The sequence below is a fragment of the Drosophila tropicalis genome, unplaced genomic scaffold (assembly GCF_018151085.1).
Source record: "Drosophila tropicalis isolate 14030-0801.00 unplaced genomic scaffold, ASM1815108v1 contig_158, whole genome shotgun sequence".
NCBI classification, from domain to species: Eukaryota; Metazoa; Arthropoda; class Insecta; order Diptera; family Drosophilidae; genus Drosophila; species Drosophila tropicalis.
The window spans coordinates 7,433,321-7,450,820 of record NW_027172602.1 but is presented as its reverse complement, the minus strand read 5'-3'; the positions used below and the strand labels follow the sequence as shown (position 1 = coordinate 7,450,820).

Sequence of the window (17,500 nt, the reverse complement as noted above, 5' to 3'; positions counted from 1 at the left end):
TGGCATTCATTCATTCAATGACCGCAAGCACCACCAAAACCAAGTCGAGTCGAGTTGAGGGCAATCGTTTGTAATTGTATCCGTAGCAGAAGCAATAAGTCAAAGTTGTTTTCTGTCCCCAAGAAGGTGACTCCAATGAGAGAGCATTAGAGGGGAGTTTCAGTTACATTCATATGATCCACGGCTGCCGTTTGTTATTCCCTCTATAAACACAATAAGGAAGAACTAATCTTTGCCTCTAGGATAATTGTTTGATGCTTATAGAGATCGATATAGCTAAAGATAGATAATATGTAGTTGTAGATTGTTGTCTAGGGCTTCGCAGGTGTGAGACAGACAGAGAGAGAAAGAGAGAGAGAGAGAGATAGAGCATTGCGGTTCCTACATCTCTTTTACATGAATGCCCATTTGCGGTGACTGTTGGAAAAACACATCACTGAGTATGATAAACTATGACAACGAATCTATTCAAAAACTATTCAATTCTAAAAAGTTAATAAGTGAAAAAGCTTAAACTGCGACTGCTTTGTCAATTTGTCGGTCGACAATAAGATCATTTGATTGAGTTAAGTCCAAAATTGGAAAAAGTAAATTAAAATTGATTGGAAATCGGTATAAAGACAAGCGTTTGACTATTTGAATCTATATATAGGATAGGTCTCCATGTAGAAATGACTAAAATAATGGAACTATCAATGTGAGATGCAGAATTCCACTTCTTGCACATGTAGAGATGGAAAAATTACGATTAAAAACCCGATAACATCAATCGATTATTGATTTCGATACATATTTGCTATAATTGTGAAGCAGATGATATTTACAAACATATGTTGAAACGTATGTACATATGTGACTGCGTTGGTCCTTCAGAGACTAAATGGGCGGAGTCCTAAACCGGACACACACAGATACACACGCACACTGACCGCACACTTTCATTCGTCCAGTCAGCCAGTGGCTTGGTCCAACCCTAGAGGCATCCAACTCAAACCCAAAAACCATACCCATACCCACACTCACACCCACATCCAATGCCAACTGAAACTCAACCTCAACTCAACCATCCAGACAACGGCAACAAAATCAATAGAAACCCCCCCTCCTGCACACACACACACACACACATTCACATATATATGTATGTAGCATCCAAAAAGGGGTTGTGAGTTGGTGGGTGGAGATTGGGGACTTGGGGTCTGCTGATGGTTGCCGCATCTCATGTGTTTGGCCAACAATTGCCATCTCGCTCGGACTCGGACAACGGACCCGGATGGCGACACTTAAACGATGTGCCATGCCGAGCAAGTACCAGATAGAAGCAGGCAATGGATACCCCTGCCAGACCGCCCCAGTCAAAAGACCGAGAACAAGAACAAGACCAAGACCAAACACCAGCCCAAGCCCAGGCCAAATGTGGCCGATGACGTTGATAGTACACGTATAGGAGGTGCACACACAAACACACATACACTCTCACACTCACATGACTCTACGACATCCCGGGGCAACAATAAAAACTTGAGTTTTGTCGATTTTATTTTGCAGCTCCTCCTTTAGCTGCTCCTGGCAACTGTTTTTCGAATCGCCCAACTTGAACTTTATGCGCTGCGGCTGACTGATTCGTGCTTTAGCAGCTCCACAGACTCCACCAACTCTACCAACCTTACCAACTTTAAATTTATCCACAGACATTGCATCCTCTCACTCCTCCTCACTTTGAGTAGAACGAGAGAGAAGCTCACAGAGAAAGAGAGATAGAGAGAGAGAGCGAGTGGACCTTGGATCTGTCTACATACAATTCAGTTCGGTCTGCAGATGGCTAGATAGCACGCGTCGCTTTTGCCACTTATTGGACAGTCTCCAGTTTCAACTCCCTCTTCACCATTTCCAGGACAACCTCACAAATACCCCGTCCTACTTTTACTCCTACTCTCACCCATGTTGGGTTGCCATCAAGCAAATCCTAGCAGACAACGTTATGTATTTGCTTGCTCCTTGTGTGTGTCTGTGTGTGTGTGTGGCCAGACTCTGACTGCAATTTGGAGAACTTAACCGCAGCAGGAGCATGAATTCGAGGAGATGGAAAGAAAGTGGTAGATGCCGACACCGCAGGGCAGGACGCAAATTGCGAACAAATGAAAGTAGCGAAAATTTTCGACTAGAGAGCTCCTACATAGATGGCCATCCCAGCCGGTCCTGTCCTGTAGTGGTCTGGCTCCGGTTACGTCCACCACCACCATCTCATCTCCAAGTAGATGGGAATGCAAGTGTCGTACATGTGTACGCCTTCGTCTTCTTCTGCTACAGTTTCCTCTTTCTCTTCTTCATCATCATCATCATCATCATCTTTCATTCGCATTTTTGTTGCCCTTTTTTGTCGTTTCGCTTTTTTCGGCAGTTTAACTGCAGGTCAAGAGAAATGCAATGCATCTGCTTCCACCCATAAAATGGAACAGCAAAAACCTCTGCAGGCAATCCCTTCCCCTTCCTGCCCTCTTTCAAAATGCTGACACATCCCTCTTTGGTTCCTTTAGTTCCCTGGTCCTGGTCCTGGTCATTCATGTGTGGGTGGTGGAAGCTTGCAACCGCAACAGGATGCCAAGGCAAAAACCAAACGAAAGTTGATATAATTGAAAAGCGGACAAAAGTTTATGGCTGAAAATTCATTTCAAGTTGATGTTCAAGTGCTTCTGCCCAGTGTGTGTGTGTGTGTGAGGGCAATCAATGGAAGATAGTCTAATTGAAACAAATGCATATAATGCCCAATTTTGTTGTCCTAAACTCAATTTCGATATGACTCAAATTGGACATAGATGATGGAAATAGTCAATGAAATTCGGGCGGAAACTTCAGCTGACTCATTCACTAGTAAAACAACTTTTAAGAAACAAAAAATCGCTACCCAATTTTGAGATGGATTTCAAAATCCACTAACAGACCATCCAGTGTGTGTTTGTGTGTGTGTGTGTGCGTCAGTCAACCGCAATTGGCAAAATGCCTGACCATTTTTCCGTTTCTCTGGGGTTTTTCTTCCATCCTTCATTGGCTTGGAAAATGCTTTAGGCCAAAAGACTCCAGTTTCAACTTCAATTGCAAGCAACTCCAACTCCAACTCTCGAACTCCATTACACACATATTGCATGTGGCAAAGTCACAGCTGCCATATTCAAATATGCGGTTTGGCACTCTTCAATTTACAACAAATCGTTCAACGGCAGCATAAATCACAGACACACACACACATACACACACACGCCATTTACATTCATTCACATCTCCTACTACTCACTGCTTGCATTTCTTACACACAATTGTCCCTTTTCTTTTGGCCTCCTTGCACACACACAATGCACACACAGACAGAGATAGAGAGAGGGAGAGAAACTTCTGGGAGCTCCTAGCTCCATCTCCATATCCGTCTACATCCTCCTTCATTCTCCAGTTCTACTTGTTCGTCTTCTTCCTCTCTTGTTGTATCTTCTACGTTGGCTTTTGTGAATTGGTGTCCAAGCGTTTTATGTTTCAATTATGCGCAACTTGTGCCCAACAATGGCAACGCTTGCCTGAGCTAAATGCTGATGCAAAGTGACTTGGCCCGAGCCCTCCTCCACGCCGTTTCCACTGTTCCCTCCCTTCCCCTCGCGTCGTCACAAATTTCACACAAAAAGGATTGTCCCACACTTTTCTCTCAATTTCTACCCACACACACACATGCTAATGCTATTGCGTATATTTCTTGATGCATGCACTCCTTTAACATATGTGTTCAAGGGTGTGTGTGTGTGTGTGTGTATGTGTGCAAAAAGGTGTGCACACTCAACTAGCCAATGCTAATTGCCCGACCCTTTTGCACTTTTCGATCTTAACTTTAATCTTTAGCTGGAATTGAGCCAACAAAAAACCTTTAAAATGAATTTTGGCAAAGGCCACATAGAAACCTTTCAAGGATTCAAGTTTTGGTAAAGGAAATTAATCTATGTTGAAATCATTTGACCCCTTTCTGGGGTCAATCAATTACTAATGTATAAATAAGTATATGCTAACTTAAGTTAATCATTAAGAGCTTAAAGGATATCTTAAATACAAAATTTTTTTGGGTTTTATGGAAAAAAGAAAAGGGGCAAATGGAAGATCAACGTCTTTTGAAGCTATTCACAGGGTCCTTTGAAAAAGACGTTTTTAACCCAAAAAAATAAAGGACGAAAAAGAAAGGTAACCCCTCTGAGATTTACCCCCTACTAGGATATGGTCAAAGCTACATACATATATATGCACATTTGCAGACTATCGGACCATTTTGAAGGGTCTTTCAGCCAATGAATTTGGCATTTCATGCTGTGCCATAGTCCGGCAAGCATTTCGATGTATATATGTATGTATACGTATGTATGTATGTGGGTTTACTCGTATGTAATGATACAATTTCAAAATGGCGACCATTGAGAGATTTACATAAAGAAAAACAGAAAGAAAACAAAAATGATGTGGGCACATGCTGAGAGAGTTGGAATGCAAAATGCCAGACCGATGACGACGACAAGCCCAAAAGCATCGGTCTCGGGGCTCGGGCTTGGGTCTGGTATTGGTACTGGGCTTGGCCCATTCCTCAGCCTCGGCCTATGTACCTACATATTGAGTATATAAATGTATTGAGATATATCAAGGTCTGGCCAATCAAAAAGCCAACACAAACGCACACACTAACGACAGCGGCAACGACGACGACGACGACGACGACAACAACGATCGGCCTGATGATGATGCCGGGTGCTGTGGGATGTGGGTGGGGGAAAGGGGAAACGATGGGGCTTCAAGAGAGAGTGAGAGAGAGCGATAGAGAGGGGGCAAGGGAAGCGGGAGAGGCGATCGACAGGTGTGAAGCGGTTTTTAGCGTCAGTGTTAGCTTCAACCCGTAACACGGCGGCAGATAAGCAACAACAACAACAACAACAACAGTAGTAGAAACCTGCTCTTCTTCTTCTTCTTATTCTTTACTGATATTCATTCAATTCGTTTGGCCAGTATTCGGGTTTGGGGAACGAACGAACAAACCACGACGATGATGACGACAGCAGCCAACAACAAAAACGGGCTGGCCCCAGACGGACCAAAGCTAAAGAGAGCCTCCATAGAGAGAGAAACATAGAGAGCTAGTGAGTGAGTGAGTGAGTGAGAGAGCGAGCGAGCGAGCGAAGAGGCGGGCAAGACAGCCAACGGCGAGTCAACAAAAGCCAAAGCCCCCCAAAAAGTAAATAAGTTATCAGTTGAATTGTAACTCTCTCTCTCTCTCTCTGTGTGTGTATCCCCCCTCACCAACACTCTGCTCCACTTGGCGCTCACTCTCTCTCTCTCTCTCTTCTTCGCTTGGCAAGAAACGAACCAGCAATAAAAAAAAAAAAAACAACAACTAAAAAAATGAATGAATAAATAAAAGGGGAGGCGTCAACAAAACGCAACAACAATGCGAATGTTGCCGATGATGATGATGATGATGATGATGATGGTGACAAAGATCAGAGCGCGTCTTGGAGACTGAAACTGGGGAGCTCTCCAGTTTCACTCTACGCAACACACTCAGCACTCAGTGTGTGTGTGTGTGTGTGTGTGTGTGGCAGCTCAACGAATGGCGATTCAACGATTTCTTTACGGTTTTTGTTTCAATATAGCGCGTGCCCATTGGAAGTTAATTTTTGGGGATGGGCGCAAATACAATCTCAAACGATATGAAGACCAAGCCAAGACAAAACGAAACGAAAATAAAAGCAAAATAGGTGCAGAAGAAGGTAAATTACAATTATCTACATAAACATATCTCTCTCTATCTATCTCTCTTTGTGTGTGTGTGTGTGTGTGTACATGAAATGTAGAATTAATTTGTAAATTGAGGAACAGAAATAATGACTATTTGTATAGGTAATTCACCTGAATCAACAAAACGATCATGCAGAGAGATACACAAAATCAAAATGACAAATGAGCCATATGTACATACATACACACATATGTACATACATACATATAGAATGTGGATTAATACATCTGTAGATTACTTAAACTTGATCTTTAAGTGGTACAGATAGTAACGGAATAGAAAGTTATAAACGATTTCAAACGATATTTCAGAAATGTACTTCACAATGAAACTTAATACAATCACAAATATCCCAAAGGATTATTCCAAAACTGTTAACAATTTCAATTTTCAAAGGATTGAGTCCTTACAAATTTCAAAGGATTCAACTTTCAAACTAAATACAAATTTCAAAGGATTATTCTTTGTGACCTTTAAATGGGACTCATCATATAAGATACGATTCTAAGTGATAGATTTCCTAGAATGGAACACAATTTGTAATCTTTTGTCAATTCTTTCAAATTATTCATAACTTTTGATTTCTCAATAATATATGTATAAATACATAATATATATAATAAAATATTACTATAACTATAGAAAAGAGAAAATATCGTATACAGATCTTATAACCAATCGAATTTAAAGACTTTAGTTAAAGCTTAAAGTGCCAAAACTTGAGTATGTGATCATTAGATTATAATTAGTTAAGAATTTCAAAATTCAAATAGATATATTATCATCAATACGATCGATAGACAAGAATTTGAGGACAAGTCATTCTTAAGGTGTGATTGGGCCACCACAGAGCAAGAGCATCATGATGTGACAATGGCATTTTAATGATAATAAATGAAGCAAGTAAGTCGACTCGTCGACTTGGGTATACCATACACCTGGTGAAACAAATATTTCAAATTTCGAAGACCAAATGTATGTCTATTAAATTGTTTTTACATGTCTTATACTATGTGCTATCTCGCTCACTCTACAAACACACGAGCACTCTAGCGCCGCTACTAGCCAACGTCCGATTCTGGCCTTGTGGACCGCGTAGTAAAATACGTTCATACGCATATTTTGCATGTTTCTAGTCCCATTTCAATCAAATTTGGTAGTTTTGTAGAAATAGATAAGATTAATTAGTCTGCCGAATTTGAATGCGATGGTCAAAAAAATACAGGAGGAAATCGGTTTTTTCTAAATTATGGAGGTGGAAGTGGGCGTGGCAAAATGTGAAAATATATAAATTCTCCGCGCATACTATGCCAGTATACATACTAAATTTGGTGACTTTAGCTTTGGTAGTTTTTGATAAAATCAGTTTTGTTTAATTTACGGGGGCGGAAGTGGGCGTGGCAAAATGTTTAAATAGCCAATATCTGCGCGTCTATTAAGCTAGTCTACATACTAAATTTGATGTCGGTAGCTATCATAGTTTTTAAGGAAATCACTTTTATGTAAATTCCGGGGGCGTAAGGGGGCGTGGCAAAAAGTTTAAACAATTAGTTTCTGCGCGCTAACTAAACGAGTATATAAACCAAATTTGATGTCTCTATCTATTATACTTTTTAAGAAAAACAGTTTTGTGTGATTCCTGGAGGCGTAAGGGGGCGTGGCAAAAAGTTTGAACAGTTAATTTCTGCGCACTAACTAATCGGGTATACAAACTAAATTTGATGTCTCTAGCTGTCATACTTTTTAAGAAAAACAGTTTTATGTGATTCCTGGGGGCGTAAGGGGGCGTGGCCGAAATTCCAATTAATGCTGAACATGTGCATACTACACGAGTATACATACCAAATTTGGTGGCTCTAGCTCTTATAGTCTCCGAGATCTGCGTGTTCATACAGACGGACGGACGGACGGACGGACGGACGGACGGACGGACGGACGGACGGACGGACGGACGGACGGACGGACAGACGGACATGGCTAGATCGACTCGGCTGTTCATCCTGATCAAGAATATATATACTTTATAGGGTCGGAGAAGCTTCCTTCTGGCTGTTACATACATTTTGGCGACTTTAATATACCATTTCACCCTATGGGTGTATGGTATAATAATTATGCTGATAAGCACAGAGAGATCTTACTTTTATCTCATTCATTGGCTGTCTCGGTCTCACTTTGGAGAATCATGCAAGTTGCTCCAATGCCTTGATATTAATCGCAGCTAAACGGAAATGGGGAGTGCCTACTCAAAGCACAATTCAAGTATTCGAGGTGGGCCAAAGTCCCTTTGGAGCCTCTGAAGTCTCAAGCTGAGCGTTGATCACTGAGCACTATAGACAGACAGAGAGATCTCTCTCTCTCTCACTCTCTCTCTGTGGACCCCATGATTGATTTATTTATTTTGAGTTACAGACGCACGCGTCTCATCATCATCATCATCATCATCATTATCATCATCATCATCTGTGTGTGTGTCTTTATCTTTAACGTTTTGGTTTCGTTTTAAAATCAGTAATCATTGAATTAAATTATGCCAGTCAAAGAGTTAACCAACCCAAAAACCAAAGCCCATCATCCGGTATAGGCCGCACCCACACCTACGACCAAAGAAGCTGAAGGAGATGAAGATGATGAAGACGAGGAGGAGGCCACGCACGCGTCTGTTTGGTCACATGCCAAAATAAGGAGAAAAAAAAACTCTTCATTGGCTGTGAAGTTTTTATTGAATTCACTGACAACGACGACAATGATGACACCCACATGGTCATGGGAGGGAGATCCCCTCGCCGCCCCTTAAAGTAAACTTAGCCCGAATCGTAATCCGGCAATATGACTCCAACTGGACTGCTCCATCACCATCTAGAGGAGTTTCTCCAGCCCCGCCCTCTCTCACCCTCTCTGTTAGCCCAATGTTTTCTGGGTGTGTAGAAAACAAAAACAAAAAGGTTGCGTGGGTTGCATTTTCAATCTGCGCCTTCTTTCGTGAGCTATTTATAAACTGCTTCGAATGACTGAGTGAATGAGGCAAATAATAATTGCGCTGCTCAATTAAAAAAAAAAACCCCAAGACGCAGAGCTTCGAAGTCCAACACACAAAACTTGGCCGTCCACTACTTCATCATCATCGTCATCATCATCATCAGCATCTGTCTGTATGCCCTCATCTTCAAACTCAATCTTTGGGCCATAATGTTGCGACATTGCGTAGGTGCTGGCTTGCCAAGCCTAGCCTAGCCCTTAATGAATGACTTTCGACTTGGCCCTGAAACTAATCATATTGATTCCTTTCCAAACAACATAAAGCAACAGCGAGAAGAAGAAGAAGAGGAAGAGAAGGGAAAGAGCCTGGAAATAGAACTTCCCTATTTATGTGTGTGTGTGTCCCTCTTCCTGATCAAATGAAATCCAATTTATGCCAACTAGCGACAAATAAATTTGTATAAATTCAATTTTTTTTGTTTTTTGTATTTTTATGTTGCTTGCCGCATTTCCTGCTTATTTTTTGTCTTTATTCCATAGTTTTTGTTGGCACGTGCTTAAAAAGGAAACGAATGGGAGGATGCGACACTGAGCATAAGAGAGAGAGAGAGAGAGAGATAGAGAGAACGAGAGATGGAGTGAGAGGGGGGAAACAAGGAAACACCAAGTTAAAGCATAGCCTAGGTAAACAAAAAACACGAAAAAAGAGTGAAAGAAAGAAAAGCTATTGAAATTTTGTTCGAGGCGCGTGCGCCGGCAATAGAAGGATGCCGGGTTAAATATTAAGCAGAAAATGAAGAAGAATAAGAAGAAGAGGAGTAGGCCTCCTTCGTCCTGCAAGCAACCCATCATCATCGTCATCATCATCATCATCACTCGACAGAGACAGAAAGGATAAAAAGAGTGAGAATACAAAATTTTGCGGTTTGTTTTGCTCGCTGACTACGCAGCATCAGCGGCAGCAGTTGGTTGCATGCCACCAAAAAGGATGTCGCACAAAGGTGCCAAGTTCTTGCATTCCATTTTCCGGATGACGAAGAAGCGACCCATCGTGCCAGTCAGTCAGTGGGTGGGTGGGTGGTTGGTTGGCTGATGGTTCGCGCCATTGAAAGTGAAAAGTTTGCCAAAGTGCGAAAAGCATAGAGAGACGTAAAATCACAACAAAAACTAAGAAAAAAATACAAAAGCAAAGACAAAAAACAACAAAAGCAAAAAAAAAAAAAATGAAATTATTCGCGTCAAAACAAACCCAGTAAAAAATTCATTAAATTGTAGCCTGAAAACTTTTCTTTCCTTTTGGTCGTTTTTGCTTTTTTTCTTTCTTTCTTTCTGTTCTCTCTGTTTTCTACTCTTTGTTTTCGTCTACCACATTGCGTATACGTTGAGAGTCGATGGCCAATGGAAAAACTGTTAAAGGGATGCCACAAAGTCAAAGCACTTCTTGACCTTTGTCCAATGTCCTTACACACGAATGTTGTTGTTGTTTTTTCCCCACCCCTTTTGCATTCTCAACTAAAAGACGACTGACTACTCCTATTCTAATCAAATCTAAATGCCTTGGCTTAGTTTCAAATTTATAGTAAGTTTTGCTTAGAAAACTAAACCAATTTCCTGTTTGTATCCTTTTTTTGAACTCACTCTCAAGTGGTATGACAATACACTCAAGTCTTTTGACATCATTCGATCTCGAATTTGTCTTCAACATACCAAGTATAAGGATTCAAAATCCATTAAATAGGCCTTTCTTTTCGAAATTTTAGATCCTGAATCAGAGTTTCATTAGAAAAACTGTTAAGGAGTCGCTTAAGTTTTGCAGGTTCAACTAGTTTAGTTAGTCATTGAATTAAGTTAAATATTATGTAATTTGAAAGTGGGAACAGCAAAAGGAAAAAGTTGAAAAAGTTTTAATCTATCAAAATGATATGATTTCTGTATTGATATATCTGCAAACTGAACTTTCAGTCAATTTATTCATATTCGTATATACTTATATATACTCATATTTGCAGTCAACACTCGTAAGAATACTCAGCATTGTTATTCTACCGAAAATTAAAAGCGTAAGCCAAAACAAAAGCCAAAAGCCAAAAAACAAGCAAGACAAGCAAGCGAGGGGTAAAAACAAAACAAAAAATAAAACCTAGGCGAATTTAAAACAAAAGAAAGTGCAAAACAATTCAGAAGAGCGACGGACCGACCGCCCGCCGTTGTTGGCCCAGGACAACAGCACACACACACACACACACACTTACTCACATGGAGGACACACACAGGACACAGGATGCACCTAGTGAGCAGAGCGAGGGAGAGACAGGACATGGACTGAGCCGGTTCGGAGTTAAAGTCGGCGAATCGGAGTCGCCGCAGCGGGAAGTAACTCGCTGAGCGCTGTTTGTGGCTGATTATGCTGCCAGTGCCAGAGACTCAGCTGCAATTGGAGTGGGGGGGGGACACGTAAATATGTATATCCAACTGGCATACATGAGCTGGCTGGCTGGCTGGCTGACTGACTGGCTGGCTGGCTGGCTGGCTGGCGTCCCATCTCATCTTGTCTCGCTTTGTCTCCACTCTCCCGCAGCGACATCCCCCAAAATGCCCAAACCGACCGCCTGAGCGACCAGTTTCAATTTATGTCCTGCCCCATGGCGCTCCTCATAAGCGCTTTCAAATGCAGTCCAGTCTCCGTCTCTCTCTCTCTCTTAGTTTCCTATCCAACTGCCCAACTTTTTCACCCATCCCGCACACTCCTCAAACTCCATTCCTATTCCTCTCATTCGCGCTTCGGAGCAGTTTAATTATACATAATACGAGCTAGAAAAGAATCACAGGATGAGGTGAAACTAGAGGGAGAGAGAGAAAGTTCCACTCTTGGACAGCTGGACAAAAGTTTGACGTCCACATGACGACACGTTGACACTGGGGCAAGGCAAAGAGCCACGCAAGACCTGGTTGTTTGCTTGGACGAAGGGCGGGAGGTGGCTAAGAGAGGGTGCAGGAGGTGTGGAGAAATGGGGGCTGCTATTATTTGTTATAACAATTGCAAAAATGCTTTGAAAACAGTTGCCATGGCAAAATAGGATAACAAAATATAACAGAGACGACGGACACGAACACACACAGAGGACAGAGACAGAGACAGCCTTGCGGAGGGGTGGGCGGCTAAAAAGAGGCAGGCACATGGATAGGGGGACACGGCCGCGGTCGGTCGCTCATTTAATGGACACTCTGTTTGGTCGATAATCAAATTAAGACACAAAAACTAGGTACAACCTGGCGCCACGACACGGCACCAACAGAGACCAGACCAAAGAGGTGAATGAGAGATGCCCAAAACTGGGCATAAGTGTGTGTGTGTGTGTGTGTGTGTGGGTGATTTGCCCACCACTTCGGGTCAGGTGGCGGCCAGGTGCAATTGCACTATATCGATTCAACATCCTGCAAGAGAGCGTGCCGCTTGATTAGCCCAACTGACCGAGGGCTATCCACCTATCTATCTTACCATTTAGACCCAGTTGAAGCGTGACCGCTAATTGGCCAAAAAAACAAGATAAAAAACGTTCAACTGGCTAAAATTTTTGTACTTTATATACACAATTTTAAAACATTCGATAAGTAAGTCTATAACAATTGTTTTCAAAGCTTTTCATTGATTTTCAGAGATTCTTAAGGTTTTATTCTAATGTGGACTTAGTCGAATCGTTGCCAGATTTGCTTCTGATTAATTAACTATAACAAGAGGTGTTTATTTTTCCTATCGACTTGAGTTTAGTTGGCCATTTCGTGATGCTTTCATTTGTAGGTAGGTAGATGAGTCTATTAAATATAGTCGATTGATTAATTTCCAATTAAGCATACTCATTATCAGAGGCAACAATTGAACATCATCCGTGAATGTGTCTTTCTGCCCCCTTCCCCTCTGCTCCCTCCATGAAGTAACAAGAAACATTGGGAGTTTGGCTTGTTCTTGGAAATTACTCATCAGACGACTCGCAGAAACACTTCCCACCCCCCACCCGCCCACTGTCAACCTGTGCTCAACCACTTGACGTTTTGCGTGTCGTGTTCTCATTGTGATAAGAGGAGAGTCAAGCAGCAGCAGCAGCACCACCGCCACCACCACCAGCAATGGGCGGCATGACGAAATGTTGTCAAATTTGGAGATCAAAAAGATTCCCAACAACAACAACAACGGGAGGGAAATAACTGAAGAATGTCAACAAGCGAAACGCAACAACAACAACAAAAAAATGAGAATTGTAGCAATTAATTATGATAGAGAGACCAATATGATGGTCATGTAGTATCAAAAGAAGGGCAAAGTGAAGTGGGGCAAGTCGTTTGAGCAGGGGGGGATGGCCTAACATCAGCAATTTTGGCCCCAAAACAGATATTGATAAGAAGAGGAAAGGTGAGTTTCTTCTCACCTCCGTCACTTCTCCTTTGTCCAAGCGATCGTCAGCAATTAGTGCTCTTTCCCCACTCTCCCTCTCCCCCTGTCACTTCCACTCCCACACCCACTCCCCCACTCTACTCTCTGTTATCATATTACCAAGAAAAACACAAAAAAAAAAGAATGTCAGAGTCCTCCTCCTCCTCCACCTACACCAACCTACGTAATTGGCTTTGATTTGTAAGACAAATACAAAAAACCCAAAAAAAAAAAAAAGAGGAAAAACAACAAAAAAAATGTATTAGAGCAATTAAATTGTTTCGTCTGAAAGGGGGCGAAAAGAGGAGGACAGGTGCACTGGCCAGTCTCACTCCCTTTTGCCCTCTCACTCTCTCTCCCTCTCTCTTTCGTTTGGTGCGTCATCTACCATTTGGATTCATTATGTTTATCTAGATATCAAAGTGATAACATGGCTTGCTCAGCCAAGAAATGGGAAATCTCTGCTAAAAGCAAAAACAAAAAAGTAAGTAATAAAACAATAATAAAATAAAATTAACCACTTTGTTCGCTAAATGACAACATAACAACGACCTAAGAATACCCTTTACCCATAATTAGTTAGCAAAATATGTAACTAACCGAGTCCTTTGATTGCAGCAAATATTTGCTAGAGAGAGAGAGAAACTTTTGTCCCTGTTTCATCCTTTATCAGTTTTTCATGCTGTAGGGTATACAGGAAAAATAAGGAACTTTTGTTTTTGTTTTTTTATGACCATGATATGGATGGTTAGATGGAACGAATACATTTGTGGTTTCTGTCGTGCCCATATGTTTATAGGTTTACGGTTCTGATTTTTTTACTTTGAACTAGCCGTAGCCCAGCGCCACCCCCAAAACTCCCTACACAGAGAGAGCGAGAGAGAGAGAGAGAGAGAGAGAACGTCCAGCTAACGAAACTAACTAACTGGTTACTCAATTCGCATTCCATGGATATGGAATTACAGCCTAATAGCAATCTGAGAAATCATTGCAAACACACACACACACACACACCTAGATGGGTGTGGGGGAGATTGGGGAAGTTTTGGCTCTGATTTAAGCATTGTTGGCGATATCGTTGCGATAACCCAAACACTATGTATGTATATAATAGTAGTAGATAGACACAGACAAGGTAGACCCGTGGTTGACTCTGCGGAAGGTGCGTGGAATGGTGCTTGGGGTGGAGTGTGGAACGGATATGCAGGGGTATAAAAGGTGGGGATATGGGCTAGTTGGCTAACAATTATACGCTGATAAATATGACCCAAAAATGAAAACAAAAACAGAATTTGGGTTTTTTTTTAGCGAAATTGCCAATGACAAGGCATTAAAAGTTAAAAGTCGCGTTGCCTCTATATAAATCGAAAATACAAATATGCAGAACATATATACATACATATAGACTTATATCTGTTGTGATTCATTTTGTGCAAAGATTTGGCAAAAAGAAATTAAGGCTAACCAAGTTAAAGTAGAATGCAAAACCGTCGCAAGGTCATCGAAACTGTCGATGAAAATTTGTTTAATAATTTTGGATAATTTGCTAAAAAACACATTATCTAATTTAGACTAATAACTAATGATAATAATAGTTTAAAATTCCTTATTCGTCCTTTTTAATGATTTTTAAGAAAATTATATAGAAAATCGATCTATATATTTCCAATCCAAGGGCTATAAGTTTGACTTATACTGGCTGTGTGTTGAATCATGATACTAGGACACAACAGGATAATCATGCACGGGAAAAGCGACTTTCAAGTTAATTGTGGGTGTAGGTGTGAGTGTGTAGGTGTGAGTTTGTGTGTGTTTGTGGGCTTAAATGAGATTCTTTGATAACTCTTTAAAAACTCACCTTGTGCAATTCGAACCGCGGGCATTTTAATTCTCATTTTTGTTTCCAATTTCCAAAGATGTTTTCAACTTTTCCGCGCGCGCGTTATGGCCCCCCCGCAAGGGCAACCAGCAGCTATCCTTTTGCTTATCCTGTAGCTGAAGACTCCTTTCGTCCGCTCACGCTAATGTTGATATCTTTTCTCTCTCACTCACTCTGTCTCTATTCTTATCCTATTTATGATACGAGACAGTGTGTGTGTGTGTGTGTGTGGGGTGTGTGTCTCTCTATGGATATTCTTCCTTTTTCGATTCCGGCTGGGAGTTTTATTGCACTAAGTTCTTGTTATTGTTTATTTTGTTTTTGGGAAGCAAAAAAAAAGAACGAAACCTGAATCGTTTATCTCTGTATGTTGTGAGGTTTTGCACCGTTCTCAATTAGATTTAGTCATTGTGAAGGCTTTCCTTGAGAGAGCAGCAACACATTTGAAGAGTGCACTACATTTAAGAGTAGTTTTCCATATTTGGTTTGCTTGGCATTTTCATTAATGATTAATGATGGCGCGACTCTGGTTCGTTTTAAACAAACAAAACAAAAAAAAAAAACTAATAATAATTTGTTGTTTTTTTTTTTTTTTGTTTCTGTAAATTTTTGCTTTGTAAACTTTTGTGTTGTTGTTGTTGTTGTTTTGGAACAAAACTCTTTTGCACTTCACTATATATACTTAAATATATATATTTTGTTTCATATATGATTTGTTGTTTTGTTATCTTTTTGTTTTGTGATGGAAGAACCTTCCCGTTCGCGCTCTCTGTCTCTTTCTATGTATCTATCTCGCTCTGTCTTGCTTCTGGCTTTCGTTTTGTCGTAGGAACCTTTAGCACGTTTTGTACTTTATTCGTTTTGTTGTTGTTGTTGTTATTGTGATTATTTTGTTATAATTCTAATTATAATTATTGTTGTTGTTGTTTGTCGCTGTTGTTGTTAGTGTTGTTGGCAGCTTTAAGAATTGTTTGTTATTTATTTAATTTGATTCGATTCCTTTTCATTTTGTCATGCATTTTCCAATTGGACCGACATTGATGCATGCATTGGCGAATTGGTGTTATTGTTGGCTTCCAATTGGGATATATTATTGAGCTTCTAATTTATATGTATGTAAGTATGCACGTTGTTTATGCATGTATATTCTTGCACATTCTCGCGGTTAACACTTGAAAAAAATAATAAAATTGCACTTTGTTGTCGTGTGGGTGTGATCGAGGGGTCGAATAAGAAGAAATAAATTTAATATTTATTTTTAGTCGGCTTTTATTTTCTTTTTTGTTTTTCCTTTTGTAATTTGTTTGATTGTTGGTTTCTGTTACAAATGGGTCCTGGCTTAAGTGCTAACTGGCCAACTGTTTTAAACGCACACGGAGTTTTGTTTAGTTATTATTTGTCTCGTTTCGCTTTTTTCATAGCGGTGCTAACGGTAACGGCGGAAGTACGCGACTACTGCGAACATTGAGCTGCGGCTGCGGCTGCCCAACAAAGCCCAAGCACAAAGCGCCGTGACGACGGCGACAGCGACAGCGACGGCGGCGGAGACAATGACGATGGCTACAACAACGACGACGACGACGACGACGACGACGACGACGACGACAACTACAGCGACAAGAACACCGACACCATCACCCCACCAACACCAACACTACCACCAGCAACAGCAGCAGCAGCAGCGGTAGCAGCAATCATACTCCATCACACAAACACAAGCACACACAACCAGCCACGGCTACACCAAAGACCAAAAGACGAGGACGAGCGACCAAGAGAACTTCGTTTCACGAAAGCTTCGTATGCGTGAGAGCATCAACTGCAGCAACTGGCAGAGAAGAGAGTGTATGTGTGTGTTGTTGGTAAGTTTGTTTATGTGTGGTTTGACAGCGAGAGAGAGAGAGAGAGAGTTTGTTGGAACTAAGGCTAGTAGCTAGTGCTAAAGCATGTCCGAACGCGATGATGTCCTGCGAGCGACTGTGGACGCCTACGTTCAGATAATTCAATTTTATTTTAGGGTTTTGCACTTTAATGCCAATCTGAAAATTTGATTTTGGCTAAACGATGCCGATGTCGGCGTTTACGTTGACGTTGACGTCGCCGGCGAAGCCCTTTGACTGTGATGGTGACAGAGGTGGTGGAAGGCTGGTGGTGGTGGTGGTGGTGGGTGGGTTGGTTGGTTGGCTTGCTTGCTTGAATTGGATTGTCGGCGTTTTGTTTATTTGGTTGGTCACATGTGTGTGCGTATGTGGGGGTGGTGGACACTAACACACACATGCATAGGTACATATATATACTCACACGCACCAGAGAGTGAGCGAGCGAGCTAGAGAGCTCTAGCCGGAGAGCAAAGTCGATGTTATCCAAAACGTCGACGCTGACTGCAAAAGTTTTGGGT

At 41.3% G+C, this 17,500-nt stretch overlaps 1 protein-coding gene across 1 annotated transcript; it reads left to right on the top strand.

The window, feature by feature from the left end:
* Positions 1 to 1,290: 1,290 nt before the first annotated feature.
* Positions 1,291 to 16,912, top strand: LOC137584403 (uncharacterized). The gene is made up of 3 exons (XM_068299783.1): positions 1,291 to 1,441; positions 4,668 to 4,782; positions 16,597 to 16,912. The coding sequence occupies exons 1-3, from the start codon at positions 1,291 to 1,293 to the stop codon at positions 16,910 to 16,912; spliced, it is 582 nt and encodes a 193-aa protein (XP_068155884.1).
* Positions 16,913 to 17,500: the final 588 nt, after the last annotated feature.

Excerpts from the sequence above, each read along its gene's own strand:
- LOC137584403 (XM_068299783.1), top strand. The coding sequence starts at position 1,291 with ATGTGCCATGCCGAGCAAGTACCAGATAGAAGCAGGCAATGGATACCC. Across the intron at positions 1,442-4,667 it reads CGATGACGTTGATAGTACAC|GTCTGGCCAATCAAAAAGCC; the intron begins GTATAGGAGGTG and ends AGATATATCAAG. Across the intron at positions 4,783-16,596 it reads GATGCCGGGTGCTGTGGGAT|CCCAAGCACAAAGCGCCGTG; the intron begins GTGGGTGGGGGA and ends TGCCCAACAAAG.